The 15,213-nt window shown below is 42.1% G+C and overlaps 1 protein-coding gene across 6 annotated transcripts in view; it reads right to left on the bottom strand.

Annotated features, from left to right (window-relative positions):
- The window catches only part of gulp1a (GULP PTB domain containing engulfment adaptor 1a), a 70,014-nt gene that overhangs the window by 21,701 nt on the left and 33,100 nt on the right, over positions 1 to 15,213 (bottom strand). For 2 of the 6 annotated variants that reach the window (XM_079170631.1, XM_079170634.1), the window contains one exon: positions 4,152 to 4,232. The exons of 1 other annotated variant lie outside the window; for it this stretch is intronic. In XM_079170631.1, coding sequence (XP_079026757.1) covers positions 4,152 to 4,179 — 28 coding nt within the window. In that variant the 5' untranslated portion in view covers positions 4,180 to 4,232. Of the gene's footprint in view, positions 1 to 4,151; positions 4,233 to 4,360; positions 4,522 to 9,601; positions 9,679 to 15,213 lie in introns of those variants that run through there. 3 more of the 6 variants (XM_079170632.1, XM_079170633.1, XM_079170636.1) reach the window with 3 other exon arrangements.

Raw genomic sequence — 15,213 nt, 5'->3', positions numbered from 1 at the left:
AGGCACACTACAATATGTCGTTCAGTGTCATGTGTGTCTTCATGTTGGTCACTGTTATTGCACTATGAACAAATACAAACTTAAAATAGCAGAAGAAATAGCAAATCAAGATTTTCACATACTGTATATATTAAATATTGTGCAGCTTTTGCCAACTCAGGACTGCTAATCATTTGTAAGAAACCTCCACAGACCTCTTAAGTGGTAAATAAGTACAGTATATTTGCTGCATGAGGCAAAGTAACAAGTACAAGATGGCAAGTCCCATAAGGATTGCGTGGGCTATTACGGCCACTAAACCTGCACAAATGAGACACAAAGAACCCATGTAATTCTCAGAGCACTTGCAAAGGGTGAAATGCACCTTGCTTTGCTGTGTTATTTGCTCATATTGAGAGTTAGGTTAATATGCATACATTTTGTGCAAGATTGGCCCTTTCCTCATCACATGAGACTCAGTGCAAAAACAAAGATCAGCCCTAATGGCCACACACAGTTACAGTGAAATTATTAGCATCTTCAGGGAGTTGCTGGGAACTGAAGCGCATGTATGTCCCGCCGGGACTTTTCAGTGATCATGGCACATTAAATCCCAAATTATTATTATTTTTTGCTTTGTTTTGTAGCTCGCTCACCATTGTTCTGCCACCTGTGTTGGGTACTCCAAGCTAACACAAATGCAACCTAATACTGTCAATATTTCCTCTTCTATGGAGGTTATAATTCATATACGTGAGGTTAGACTTGATATGACAGACATTATATTTCAGTAGGACCACAAACGACAGCCTCCAAAGTGACCAATCAGTCAAATCAACCTTCATGAAGGTGGGATTTATTCAGGGTGTACCTAATATCTATAATCTGTGGCTCACCAGGATTCTGTCCAACTATTCAGTGCAAGTCACGTCCAAAAGAACACGGGGCAATAAACACGGGAGATAAAAATGATCAAGACCCCCGTTGGCATTACCTGTTCGACGTGATCAAGTCCACAAAACACAGCCGGGCACGGAGACAGGAGGCAAATCAGTGGAGCGAGTCAGTGCCAGCCGTCACTCACAGCCAAGAGTAAAACATTACAAAGACATGAACGCCTTGTACACGTGTTGGACCGCTCCGTTGACTATTGTCAGTGTAACTATTACAAATTAAGAAGGGAAATGAGACGAGCCGGAACTATCCTGTAGCCTTCGTCCAAAATCATGATTACAAACGATGATGGAAGGGAGCAATCAGCATCAGCAACACGAGGCAATTATCCTCTTTGAGAACTATTAGCAGAGACTGAATAAATGAATCTAATGTGGAACCACGAGCAAAGTAAACCTTCGCTCAGCAGGCGTGGGAGGTTGTCGGGCTGAAGAAGAAGTTGCACATCCAATGACATTTCCGGCTGACAGGAACGTTTCAATCACAACCGAGGTCAAATTTGGGGAGCGAAACTGGAAAATGTCACGTCTTCAAAAGGCATCACGTCATTACATAGTGACACAAGAAACAATCTGCCAGGCTGGTCCGAATCTAAATCTACTCTAATGCGATTCAAAGTCCTGCCCAGAGGAGCAATTATTGCACCATGCATCTGCTTATCTTCCTCAACATAGAGTGTTTTTTTTTTTTTTAGTACAAATGGTTTAAGATGCCAGCGAATTTAAACACTAATTCAAACCGCAGGTAATGTAGTCCTTTGTTCAGATTTTTGCATAAAAAGAATCTTTGGGGAACAAACTTTGAAGTGACATTGAATAACAACCACTTTGTCTTCGCAACAGGGGGAACCTGCAATACTGAGGTCCATTAAGCGTGCATGCCAGTGGCTAAATATAACACACGGGAATGCTTCCAGATATTTTTTGTCCATTATGGTTCACACTTTCAAATAAAAAGGCATTCTATCTGTCTGGGAAGAAGAAAAAAAAAGCCGAGCTATCTGCTGTGGACCTTTTGGCACCGTTTGCCATGGACCGACTGTAACAACTAGTGCAGAAATGAAATCTAGAGAGAAGCCCGAAGGGTCGGGCGTCCGTTTGGCGCTTGGGACACAATGGATAGCGGAGGTCAGGAAACGATTGGCCCTGCTCTTGGTGAAAAAAGGCTTTAACACAATTTTGATGGCAGTTGTGTGAATGTGTGCAGCTCCACACAGTTGGAAAGAGTTGGACGGTGTGTGTCAGCCTGTCCGGGAGAATATATTGAGCTGTTTACCGTCTGTCGAAATGTCCTTCCTCATTATCTGTCTGCTCCCAAAGCCAACTTTACGGTTGTGTCTAGTTTCATTTTTTATTTCGCTTTTCCAAAATCCCCCCCCCCCCCCTACATTATGAGCACAGGCATGTGTGCAAATGCTGGAATTCACAGAGATTAAATCCCAGTTAAAATGGGAGGAGTGGAGCCATTCCCATTAAGCGTAATCAAAGGGAGACTTAATGTGAGGTGAGAAGAGACTATCTGCCCTCCCTGATCACCATCCTTCGCTCATGAAATGGAGAACTTAATAGGAAACAATGAATTATAACTCCCAGACATCATTAGAGCACGATGCACCACCTGGGCCCAGGACACTTTCCCCAACACTGTCCAAGGCTTCTCCAGGTCTGTTGAGTCACACCGGGGGGAGCGGAGCAGATGGTGGTAAACACATCAAGCTGTTTCGAAAAACTGCAGTCCCAAATATCCTCTCCTCTGCATTTGGGCAGGGTCACCTCAAGACTGCAGTGCTGCACAACCACCTTAACTGTCCAACATTTACTGGGTGCACGTGTTTTAATGTGTTTTTGTATTCCGTCTGTATTGGAAATTTATAATTTTATGTTTGGGCTGTTTTATTTGCAACCGGTGTCGATGTATTATTTTTGATCTAACCAATAAAATCGTTTCATCAGCCAGAATTACAAACAACACAAAGTTTTGTTTTTCATTTTGTGAAAAAGTGTGAAGAGTTTATGGTCCTGCCAAATTGCTGGCTTGTATATATTTAAGAAGGCCATTCCAGTCCTCGAGTACAGACATGGCAGATTGATTGAATGAATTTGTAACGTTTGATATGTACACACACCAGGAAAAAAATCTTGACGAAGATATAAGAAAACCAGCACTGAGTCAAGTGAAGTTCTTCAGCTTCTTCTATCTCTTTGCATTTGCATGTCGAGAAATTTCGCAATTTATATACATTTTGTGAGCAGTAATAAAAATATTAAAAGCTTGAATGTAGAACCCCACTGTTAGTATCTAGAATGGGTCGAGCTTCAAAAGCACTAGATCCTACATTTCCCCATAATGCAACTGGACAACATCTTTTCATCAGACCACAATGCCCCCTTAATGGCCGCATCTCTCAAACCCCACACTCCCAATTTGTAACGCAGACCTTCTGTTATGCTTTAACTTTTAGATGATATTATCAGGGTTATTTGTTCACACTTAGGAAAGCTTCTCCAGAGCCACAGAGGACAATATACGTTATAGTCTTACTCTTTGTGACGAGTGAACTAAACTGAATTTGTTAAAATGGTGGAGTGCCCCGCTTAATTGTGCAATTCCACTAAAACTTAGGACACTACTGTAAGAAAGGGGATCATCCAAGAGAATAGAGCGCAAGTGATGTAGTAACTTCATATCACTATCCATGTTTCCAGTCAGGTATTTCATGCACATTTTGAAACATCAGATTAGATATGCTGTATGGAAAAAACTAAATTCGATAAATTGCGCAACAAAAAGTTTTCACGCTCGCCTGAGGACGTTTTTATCGTACATGGGTTAAATGGCCAAGCTGACCTGTTTCCTGTTCGTCAAAACCTGTACTTCTTCTACACTGTTGACTAGCTGATTACAGCCATGCCTAGCATCTAGCACTGACCAAACTACGCTGTTGCCTAGTTTATTCCCACTAAAACAGTTGACCTAATTTTAAATTTCTTTCTTGCAACACTTCAAAATGTCTCTTAAAATATGCTTGACATTATATTGTGTTGCTGCGACTAATAAAAAGGTCCCATGACAAAGAGGGATCTGTGTTTTGTCCAGCACAACAGTGCTCCCCTCTCAGTCGCCTCAGGGAGTCTCTGTGCAGCCTCTGGCAATGCTGTCGCTAAATCACGCAATGGCAAGTTCCATAGGCTAAATAAGCATTCGTTATTTCTGCTCACCTTTTTTCCTGTTGAAGGCGCGGTTCATAGTGGAAAATGTGCGTCTCCGAGGTCCCTCCGGAGTGTCTGCCTATATTCCACCTGGAAAAGCAGCAGGGAGAAGCGAGTTAAAAATGGCTTTGACCTCAAACCTCCTTTTAAAATGGCAGAATGTCTGAAAAAAAAAAACATTGAGTCTGATGTTTCTTTCAGCAAAAACAAATCCCCACCCTCTGAGAGTGAAGCAATGTGGAGCTGTCAGAATGTGTTCCCGTTAAACTCCCGGGCCGTCTGCATTACAGTTGTTTACCACTGGGCCACATCATACTCATCATCTCTGGCTGAGGCTGTCATTCTACTACAATAGTGTGGCTCAGTACAATGTAACGTTGTTTACTGTGATCCCCCCGGCCGCATTATTTTCTAATCTTTACAACTGAACCAGCGCATATCTTTCTGTCAAAATGCTGCAAGGTCACATATATCACCGATACACATCCAGCTACACACACACACACACACACACACACACACACACACACACACACACACAGTAACACGGCAAAGAACCTGAAACTAAACCCATGAAGTCAAGTCATCGCAAGAGATGTCAACGTTGACCTTTAGTGATTTCTTACAAGTCATCATCTCCAGATTTATGTCAGTAATAAAAATGATCTCACAAAAAAAAACTACATGCTGTGTCCAAAGTAATTTTCTCTTCTGTCTTTGAAACATACTGCAGTCACAGCAGCGCAGCCCTTAGGGATGTAGGATTACGCCCAAAATGATCATCGTGGTAATTTTGATCAATATTGAGATCAGAATGATTCATTACATTGAAATAAACAGAGCAGTGCTTTCACTACGAAATGTGTGTGCAGGCACTGAAGTTATATCTGTGGTTGTTAAAACAACTTGTTTCAGCTCCATTCTCCTCTCTGTTAACCTCATTGTTGGACAGTGAATCACTGTGTTAGGATTCGGATCATATTTGGCTCTCAGATTGTTTATTTTCTGTGCCTTCATTTCGGATGTGAGTGGGTACGTTTGCTCAAAAGATTTGTGCTTTGTCTCGTGGTCTCTGAACATATGAGACATTCTGGTTTTAAAACTGCCCGTGGGAAGAACAAAGGTATAAGAGTCTGTCCATTCTTGGTTAAAGACTCACTTTTCTCTCTTCTCTTCTTGGAGAACGCCGTGTGAAATAACTTCTCCGACTGGTTTGTGTTTGTGTACATGTCACTGGAGCTCGACGAGGGTCAGCCACCACCGCCAAGAGGATGTTCCCACACAAAGCGGCCATAACTGACCCTCAGCCTTTGAATTCCCCGGGCTCTCTGTAGAGAGCAGATGGGCAAAAGTAGTCAAATATAGAGTATAACTCTTCTAATCTGAACTGCTGCTTTACGATTCCGGAAAGGTTCCTCACAGGTCGCCGGCTGGCGGCTGGCTGTTAGTTTAGGCAGTGCTTGATCTTGATATGCAGCGGGTTTCCTATGAGCGGACCACACAAGTTAAACAGCAATATCGCACCCGAGCATGTACGCTTAATTGTGGGAAGCCAAAATTGTGATTGCAATTAATATTAAATTTAATGGCGCAGCCCCTAGCAGCCCAGTTGTGCTTTAACAGAGACACTGGCACAGTACATTAACACTGCTGCTTTACAGAAAAAAGGAAGCCGTTTCTGTTACTAATTCTAAATGCCCACCTTCCCAGCATCTCTAAAATGTGACACTATGCTTTGACCGCTTTCAAGCCTTTACATCATTTCCCCCCGGGAGTTCAGTCGTCCACAGTGACTGCAAGGACACACAGTCCAGGACTAGCTGTCAGCCTTCTCCACAATCAATAGTTTTTACTCTTTTTCTGTGAACGAATATGCAAGCGCTGCCACGTTATATCAATCTTTGCAAACAAATGAAGGTGCGCCTGGGCAATTTAGAAAATGAATTAAATGTTTCCATATCTTGGTATTTTTCATTTATCAAGGGAATCCTGAGCTCTTACTCATTTCTAGTGAAAGTGGAAAACAAATCCTGCTCATGCCTTGGAATGAAACAGACTACATCTTGTAGCCACGACAGACTGCTACACTTTTTTGAAAACTGTGATAGCTCTCTACATGAATCCTAGATGTATTAAATCTACATAGTCACATAAAAAGAAGGAAAGAAAAGTTTTGGTTTCACTATGGGACACAAACAGCGGTCTACTGGGTGAAAGTCCTGTGTTTGTATGGCACCTACGTCCACCTCCTCCCTACGCGGACTTTGTCGCTCTATACACTACGTCACTTTACGTCCTTTGCGCCCGTCATATTGAAACCGGCCACAACAGTTGGCCACATAACAATTTTGAACCTCCCTGCGTTGATCACGTTTACCAATAAATGATAACCTATGGTTCCAATGTCAACAGCCATTTAATTGGCTGATAACCTTAGAAGTGGGAGTCAGAGCTCATATCTGCTCAAGCACTACACACAGTGATGAGCACACCCGAAGCGATACAAAGGGGTCCTTACTGAACCAGATTGAACTAAATATACTTCTTTTATACCCGCATGTGGACTGTTGTGCCTCATTGCCTTCTACATGTTTAGGCTGAACACTTCATGTTATTGGGTTACATTGGAAAATTGAAATGTAACAAACGAGAGCACATTTTAGATGGTTGGTACTCCATGCTTCCTCTCACGCTGTCGGTGCTTCTCCCCATACATCTTGGCTTGTTGCATCACCTGCCACTGCAACAAACTCTGAGGGAGTTTATGCTGCATAGTGGCTTTTACGAGGCCTTTTACGAATTATCAGCGTGACATAAACGGTGGCATTTAGAAAATAAGCTGTTATATAAAATGCATTAGCAAACAATAGTCCTTGGGGCTGAGAAATAAGATAAAAACTGAAGAATGTGAAAACGAATCAATCGCTGTAACATGGGAGGTTAATGGATCATTAGCTTTGACTGAGTAGCAGTGAGGAGCCACTGCGAAATGATGGAGTCACGCTATTGAGTCAAATCTTGTCTTACTGCTGGGGAGAGCTGGAGACAAACTTTGCATTAAAACAGGCCCTGCGATGATAAGCAACTGTCTCCAAAAAAAAAAGAACTGTAAATAATAAGGCACATGATGATATGTGGCGTATAATTGAGGGAAATGTAGTTTGCGGATACAAATACAATGTATGTGGGTTCTCACAGTAAGGGGATATTTTACTGGAAACAGAGGCCCCCGGAAAGGGCTGCAGAAAAGTTAAACGGAACAAGCTTCAGGGTGGGGACTGGGACATTCCTCAGTCTAGCAAAGAACAGAATATCTTTTCTGCTGAAAAAAAGACAACTTGAGTTCCGTATTCACGGGTCTCACATGCTGCTGTTGACGTTTGCACGGGCAGATGAACCAGGACACCGCTATTGTTTACATTTCACCAGAGAAAGGGGAGGGTGGATTCAGCAGATCTCAGCAGCAAACTACTCTGCAGTGTCTGGACTGACAAATTATGAACTTGGCCTCAGCATTTTAGGGAACCAGCACGTTGGGATTCAAGTGCACCGTCTTCCAAGCAAGACAGATATTATTATTACACTGAATTAAGAAAAATCGGACTCCCTTTAATGGGGTTCTTGTATTTTATAAAACGATTTTTTTCTATAAATCTAGCGAGAGAGAGTCATCAGTAGGAGGAAGTATGGAGGGGATTTTGACTGTCTCTCCTCATATCCACCATGATTCATAAAAAACATATGTTTCAGCAAGTGCAGAGGTGTGGTACACCTGAGAATGTTGCTTAAAAAAAAGGCGATTCATAAAAAAGTTAATTAAATAACTCCCACTGGAGCTGTGTTCCAGGACACGAGGCGTGTACGAAAGCTGGCAATCTCGCAGTAAATTGGTTGGCGACAAACAAAAGGACTGTAAACTGATCACGCTTTCTATATCCGACCCCAATCCCGATCCTGTGCATTGGCTTATAGACGTCCGCTAAAAGTCGCCATTAAGAGCTTTAAGCCCTTAAAGCAAAAGGCCGCTCTCACTTTGGCAACCGCTGCAGAAATGTCTGGCAGCGGAGAGAGTCTGGCCACCTTTCCGTTTGTTCGTGACACTCTTGAGGTGTAATGCAACGCCTCTCCTGACACCTGACTGTGATGTCACTCATTTTGATTGGCAGCTGGCAGTGTTCGGCCTGCTTTAATAGCTTCCTGTCTGGTGAATCAACAGCACCCCCTTGGGAGAACTATCGACCCCGAGACACACACACACACACACACACACACACACACACAGACTTCACACTGAGCTGCAAACTCCCTCAGTCTTCCTTCGATGTTTGCCAGCTGCAGTGGAAGCACCAGGTTAGGTCTGGTCAATTCTTCTCTTGAAGAGTGTGTGCATACTAGCAGACACAGTGAGACACAATGTGCTCACAGTCTCCCAACAGTCCAGACAGAGTCCACACCTGGCTTACAGCACGACTGAGAATTCGGTTTATGCGACATAATTCTGTTTGTTCCAACATTAGCTAAATGAAATGGGCACACAAACCACAATGGACTGGAGATTACAGAAGGTACCAGACATTCAGTCTGAACATCAGGAAAAAAAAGGCACTTCAATCAGCTTTAGAATATAAATGTCAATATGTAACATTTAGGTTACAAAACACACACTATGCATTCCAAAATGTGTTTCTGAACTTTTTGTAAAAAAAAAAAAAGAAGAAACTGCAGAAAGCATAAGCAAACACTTTGCATTCTTGGAATATCAGCTTCTAAACAGCAGAGCAAAAGCCATGTCCAGAGTCGAACCATTCACCTTCGGTGACTCAAACATTTGGAATTTATCTTCGGAGCGACTCTTTCTGGGAATGAGTGTGACCCACTTTGACCCCGCGGAGTCCTCCCTCTCTCTCTCAAGCTCAAACAACAAATGGGAATGACTCCAAATGCAGAGGTTTGACAAAAGTTAACGTTTGAGTAGGTTGATTAAAAAAGAAAAATTCAGACAAAGTTAACATTCCCATTTATAAATGCCTCTCAGCCAGTCACTAATCTGACCCACATGCGCTAAAAAGGCAGCGAGCTTTTAACATGGACTAGAAGCAGAGCGTGCACCGTGGTCCCAACAGAATGCCTCAGAAAAAGCAAATCAACAAAGATCCTTTGTTTTCTTCCCCGGCTCTGGAATCTTGCTTGGCTAAGCGCGGCACTTTAGACATCGCAACTCCAATCTGTTTATGAATTTAGTCCCAGAATTCCTCAGTTGAATCACCCGTGGTGTCTCGGAGTCTAATCTAAAAGCCAGAACTGTTCTCTCAAAGCCTGGTGCTTAAACTCCTTCGGATCAAATGCAGCGCCCTGACATACTTTATCACACCGCTAGAGAAGAAGAAAAAAAAAGAAGAAGACATTTCTATGGAGAGAAACATGCGAACAACAACAGAGCTGAGATAAAAGCTACTTACTTGTCTTCAAACTGGGGAGGAATAGAGCGGAGGAAGTTCCAGCCGATCTTAATAGTTTTCAGCTGTGGGCCAGATGGTGGTACACTAAAGACTGCAGAGAATTGATGGGGTTTGCAAACTCAACAAGAAGCTTTTGCCTAGACACATGATACTTGACATTCAAATCCCACTTCCTCCGCCCACAGTTCGTCCGAAAGGAATCGTTTTTGAAGGGTTGCATGTGCAAAGTAAAAAAAAAAAAGAGAGAAACCCCTTTCCACAGGAACTGTTCCACCTAGATGCACCGTGGCATAGCCGAGATGACCTATTAAAGCCAACATGCAAGAGGTTGCAGACTGACCCTTTTCGCCGAAGTATGTGATTCATCATCACACTATGTGCCCTAGCAGCAGCCTCAGGTCAACATCTTGGCATCAATCAAAACAGCGGTATGGCTCAAAACATTATGGAGTAAAACAGTCATAACACCCCTCCCAACAGAAAGCCTTAAAAGCCCCCCCTGTGGGATTATGTCAAAGTAATGATAACCTTTCCTTTTCCACCAAACTCCAGAAACATTCAGCGCTCAAAAGTGTTTGTCCCGGCAGCTGAAATGGTGTTAAAACACTTTCCAATCTGACAGTTGATGGGCCTTATTTTATCACATAAGAGATGACATGTCTGGGAAACCATCAGAGCGAAGACCAGAGGGCAAAAAAGCGCAATCTGTGAGCCGACAAACACACCTAAACGTTTTTTTTTCACGTTTTTTTTTTCCATCCCCACATCTAAAAGCTCCTCTCCTTGTTACCTTTGCCCGACAGCTGGATTCTCGGGATGTCATCAGATCACACGAGAATCGCTGGAAAACATATCGCACAGAACTCGATCTCGTCAGGCTTCGAGTGACGCGTTTGGTGGGCCGTTAAGCCGGAGCGCGGACTAACCGGCGTCCTGTAAGGAGCTACAGTTTAGTACAACTGATTAGTTAGCTTATCAGTCATATGACACTGAAGGCTTTTCTCAATGGAAAATATGTTTTTGCTCTCCTCCCAATTAGCTTCGGTAAGAGTTTGATTGACAGATAGTTCAACCAATCACCTGAAAGCCTGCCCTTTTCCAAGCGGTTTCCAACGGCGGCTTCTCGTATGGTTCTGTGTAACAAACCATCTGGCGGGTGAGGTTAGTTTCTTTGGGGTCTAATCAGGAAACTGTCAGCATGACACTGCATCCACACACAAGAAGTGGACGTAGTCACCGTGACATAACCCACTGGTTTGTGGACTGTGGGTTTGAAGCCTAAATTTTGGCATTTTTGCCTTCCCCATGTTGGTTTTCGACCATCGCCATTTTGTTTCTTTTGGAACCAGAAGTGACACGGGAGTACAAGTTAACGCTGAATAATGCATTTTTAAGGCGACCAAAAAGGTTCCAAATAACTTGCATGAAAAACACACTGTGAAAAAGGTTTAAAGTTTAAAACACACACAACTCCCAGACCACGAGACACGTAAAAGCTTCAAAGTTAGCGTGAGGGATATTTTACTGACGTAGAACAAAACATACAAATCTGTAAAGCATGTGTTAACCACATACCTTATCTTAGACATCTAACCAAAAAACCCCCCCAAAAAAACCCTTCAAAGATTCAAAAGACTGAGACAGGGAACCGGAGCCGCAAAAATGCTGACTCATATCTGGGTTTTAGGACTTATTCCTGCAGCACTCTACACAAACAGACTGCTTTTTGCCAACAGAGGAATCCCCCTTTGCTGGTCATCAAAGGTTCAAAGCACTTCCTCATTGGCTTCACAACCAAACTACTTAAGGAAGGGCAAGTGACCACTTTTGGAAGAGTCAAAAAGAATGCACAGGCCTTTTCAACAAAGACAGACACTACAGAAGAACAACTTCGTGGTACCGGAGAAATCTCCATTAAGAAAGGATGAAAAGGAGGTTGCTAAACTATAATACACAGACGGCTTGCATGTCTTCATAAAAATGTTGGCGATGCACAAATAGCGCGAAGAGGAATTTTAAATATTGGCCTTAAGCTGGTTCCACAACAATGGAGACATTCATCCTGATATAACGATCGTACCCTTATCCCAGATGAATTCATGACTGTATTAGCATTGATGTGAAAGCATAAGTGCCGAGTGTGCTTTGCATTTTGCTCATGGACTTCAAAGAGCTGCTGTAAAACTCTGTGAATGTGGCATGTTGCACCTCGGAGGAAGAAGTGGCTTCAGATAATCATTGTTTGGGAAAAGACAAAAAAAAAAAAGGTTACAAGCACTTGTCAGCCAATTTACACAGGTTATTCAAATCAGTGGAGGACATTTCTTGTTCTTTAAATGGTTTCTGGTTAGAGATTTTGCTCGGTCAGGGCCTTGGGTGGTGGTGTGTTTTTGCTGGCCAGCAGACCTTTGGTTTCTGCCTGAGAGAGCATTTAAAACTGGGAGGGTCACCGGATTTGGGCTGTTCTGTTCACTTTATTTTACTAGGGTTTTTCTTTTCACTGCCCTGTATCATTTCATGTTCGTGTCTTGTATTAATACAGCTGGTGTGGGATAAGGGAAGTGATTGGCCGAGACACTTTCCAGGGAAGTGGGGCCCTTGATGCTACACAGCCAATGGTAAAACTGTAAAGGAATAGGGAAAAAGTGAAGGAAAAAATGCTGCATTGTAACAGATGAAGTGAAGACATTTAAGCTAGGATTGATCTCCATAACACTTTTTTTTCCACTAATTTGTCTGGGTATATACAGCGTCTAAATGTATGGTTGCCTCTATCAGCAGCAAGGAAGCACGGCAGACACAACAACTGAAACGCATCTAGGTCAATAGCTGAAAACAATACCAAATGAGTCATCCTTTCAGACTTTGTTTAGTAACTAGGCTACGGATTCATACTTTTTTTTTCTCTCCTTCATATTTCATGTTCAGCAGCAAAATGTACAAGGAGAAAAAAAATCCAGTTTGACACTGAAAAATAATTACACAGAAGATTTAAAAGCACTTTCATGCCGCTACCAACTACTTCAGCACTAATGTTTACCGTCCTTATGGTTTACACATTTGCACGAATCCAGGGTCCAATTATTTCAGTCCTGGCTTGGATCGCGTGGGGGCGGGGAGTGGGTGGAGAAGCAGGAATGTGCATCTCAATGAGAAGCATCTCAAGAGGATTTGCATTGAGATTTGCAGACTACGCATGATCTGTGTTCCATGAAACTAGTAAAGCAAAGCAGTAATATTTGGTACCAGCGATGCGTTTTGTGTTGACATTTACTGCACCAACCCTATGACGAGTATAATCAAGAGTGAATGCAATCATTTCCATCCGCTGCTACCGCTCGCTAGACAATCTTAACTACACTAGCACAAGCAAAACGTTGAGTTAAATTGACTTGCGTGAAACCTGCCCTTGATTGTACAAAATCAGTTTACATTTCTAGCTACACTGTAAAATAAAAAATGTAATGTTGTGATTTGCCAATAACATGCCATTAGCAGTTCTTCTTTTTCTTTTTTTACTTTGACATCTAGTTTTGCAACTAGAGCACTGTTGGACGTCCCTAGATGTTGAGGAAGCTGGCTTCTTTATACCCTACATGGCTGCTCCTGTTTATAAGTAAAATATAATGTCACCTGGGGAGCAATCTATAGACTGAGCTTTAGTGTACGTGTCCACATCTCAGGGTGTGTTCTCATTGCAAACTATGTATGATGCAGTTAGTTGTTGGAAGGCAAAGTGCATTGACATTAATTTAAAACAAGGAACATGTCACACTGAAATCAATTTCCCTTCAAACTGTCCAACAGGAAAAACTCAATAGGTCATGAACTGGCCTTTTTTTGCTGAATCTACACCAGGAGGCTAATTAAAAGAGACGAGCCTCGCAATATCGCAAGGTACGAGGTGGAAGCAGAAAGGTGTCTACGGCTAATGTTCATCTTGTCACTGCGGAGCTACACACATGCTCTGCAGACAGCTCAAAAGGTTGCGTTATGTCAGCTGTAATGCTGTACTGGGGGTATGAATTTAACTACTTCTTTTTTTTTGTTTTAATTAAACTGTTTTTGTAATTCACCTTTTGTCTCTGTCCAGCAGGAATCTGGAGAAAACGAATTCCACTCCTCAGTGAAATCAGGCAAAGAAAGAGCCAACAGTACTTCATTTCTGAATTCTGATTTATTGGTACAATTTGTTCCTCAAAGCTCTATTCTGTGTCATTAGCCACGGAGATGTGAAACCTGTTACAGATATCTGCTGAACAGTAATTTCAGGAAGATTAATGTCCACTATAAATAACACCATTAGTTGGAGTGACTAAAAACTTTATCAGTTAATATTGCAACAGTCAAAAAATTATAATTTTATTATGAAAAATAACGATGCTTTGGCATCTTTCACTTCAATGATATAGTCTTCCATTCCCGTAAACTCCACTCTCATTGACGTTGTTTCGAGCCACAGCAGCCAGCTGTTTCATGCAAACAAGCTGTGATCATAGTCGACGAGTCCCTGTGAAATCAATTGGTTTATGGAGTGCAGTTTTGAAGCTTCCATTTGGTCATTTTGGCCGTCATCATCTTGGCTTTGCAGCAGCCATAAGTGACACAAGAAGGTGGAGCTAAGTACAACTGAAAGCTGAATGAGACATTTTTAGGCAACAAAATGTTACACTTAACATACTGTTAAAGTTCTAAGACAAAATCATGTACAAATCCTAGACGGGACAACGCCATGGTAGCGACCTGTCAATCACCAGCAAGCCAAGTCCCTGATGCATACCCTGCTTCATCATCTATTGTACTCTTATTGGGATAATTTATGCAAATCATGCTGTATTGAAGAAGACAAAAGGGACCTTAAACTCATGTTCACAATTTCTGCTGAGGTAATAAATCATACGAGATTCTTAGAGACTTCTATACAATCAGACAGAGTCGCCCTATGAAGGCCATTAAAAATAACTCAGGTTTAAGACACTCCCATACTGGCTTCACCTTTCAGACATGGAAGTGGTTGCCTGGCTCGGATAAACACTGTACGCTTCCTGCTCAGCACCAACCAGCACGGAGAAAAACAAGTTAGTGACTATAGCTGTTGAGCATAGTGGTGCATTTAGCAGTTAAAGTGCCACATTACCCTCAGGCAATGGTAGAGACAAGATCAGAGCTGGCACCACAAGTGGCAAAAACAACACAAACAAAAGCTTTAACTGTCAAATGAATTAATTTACATCATTTACTAAGAATCTTGGCATTCATCAGGAATTTTTCTGCTATTTTCAGAAAAAACAGTCAAATCTTTTCTTACTGTAAAGTTAACCAAAGCTCTCGGAAATACAGTGTGCAGGTTTGCCTTGGCTTTCGTTAGTCACATTTCCTACAAGGAGCAATGCACAATGCTTTTATAGTCTCCGAAAACTAATTTGTAGTGTTTTTCTTTGAATTTCAATCCACCAAATACAGTGAAGTCTCCTGAGTTCACATAATAAAGTGAGAAAATTAAAGATGTAACGTTCCTAACGTGAAGAAAGATCATAGATCTGAGAACGTTAGGAATACAAGGTTTGAGAATGTTAAGAAAACAACGTTTCAAGATTGTTTTCCAAAAGTTC

The sequence above is a fragment of the Pholis gunnellus genome (genome assembly GCF_910591455.1).
Source record: "Pholis gunnellus genome assembly, chromosome: 12".
Classification (NCBI taxonomy): Eukaryota; Metazoa; Chordata; class Actinopteri; order Perciformes; family Pholidae; genus Pholis; species Pholis gunnellus.
Note: the sequence above shows the minus strand (reverse complement) of the source record. Positions and strands in the feature narration are given on the sequence as shown.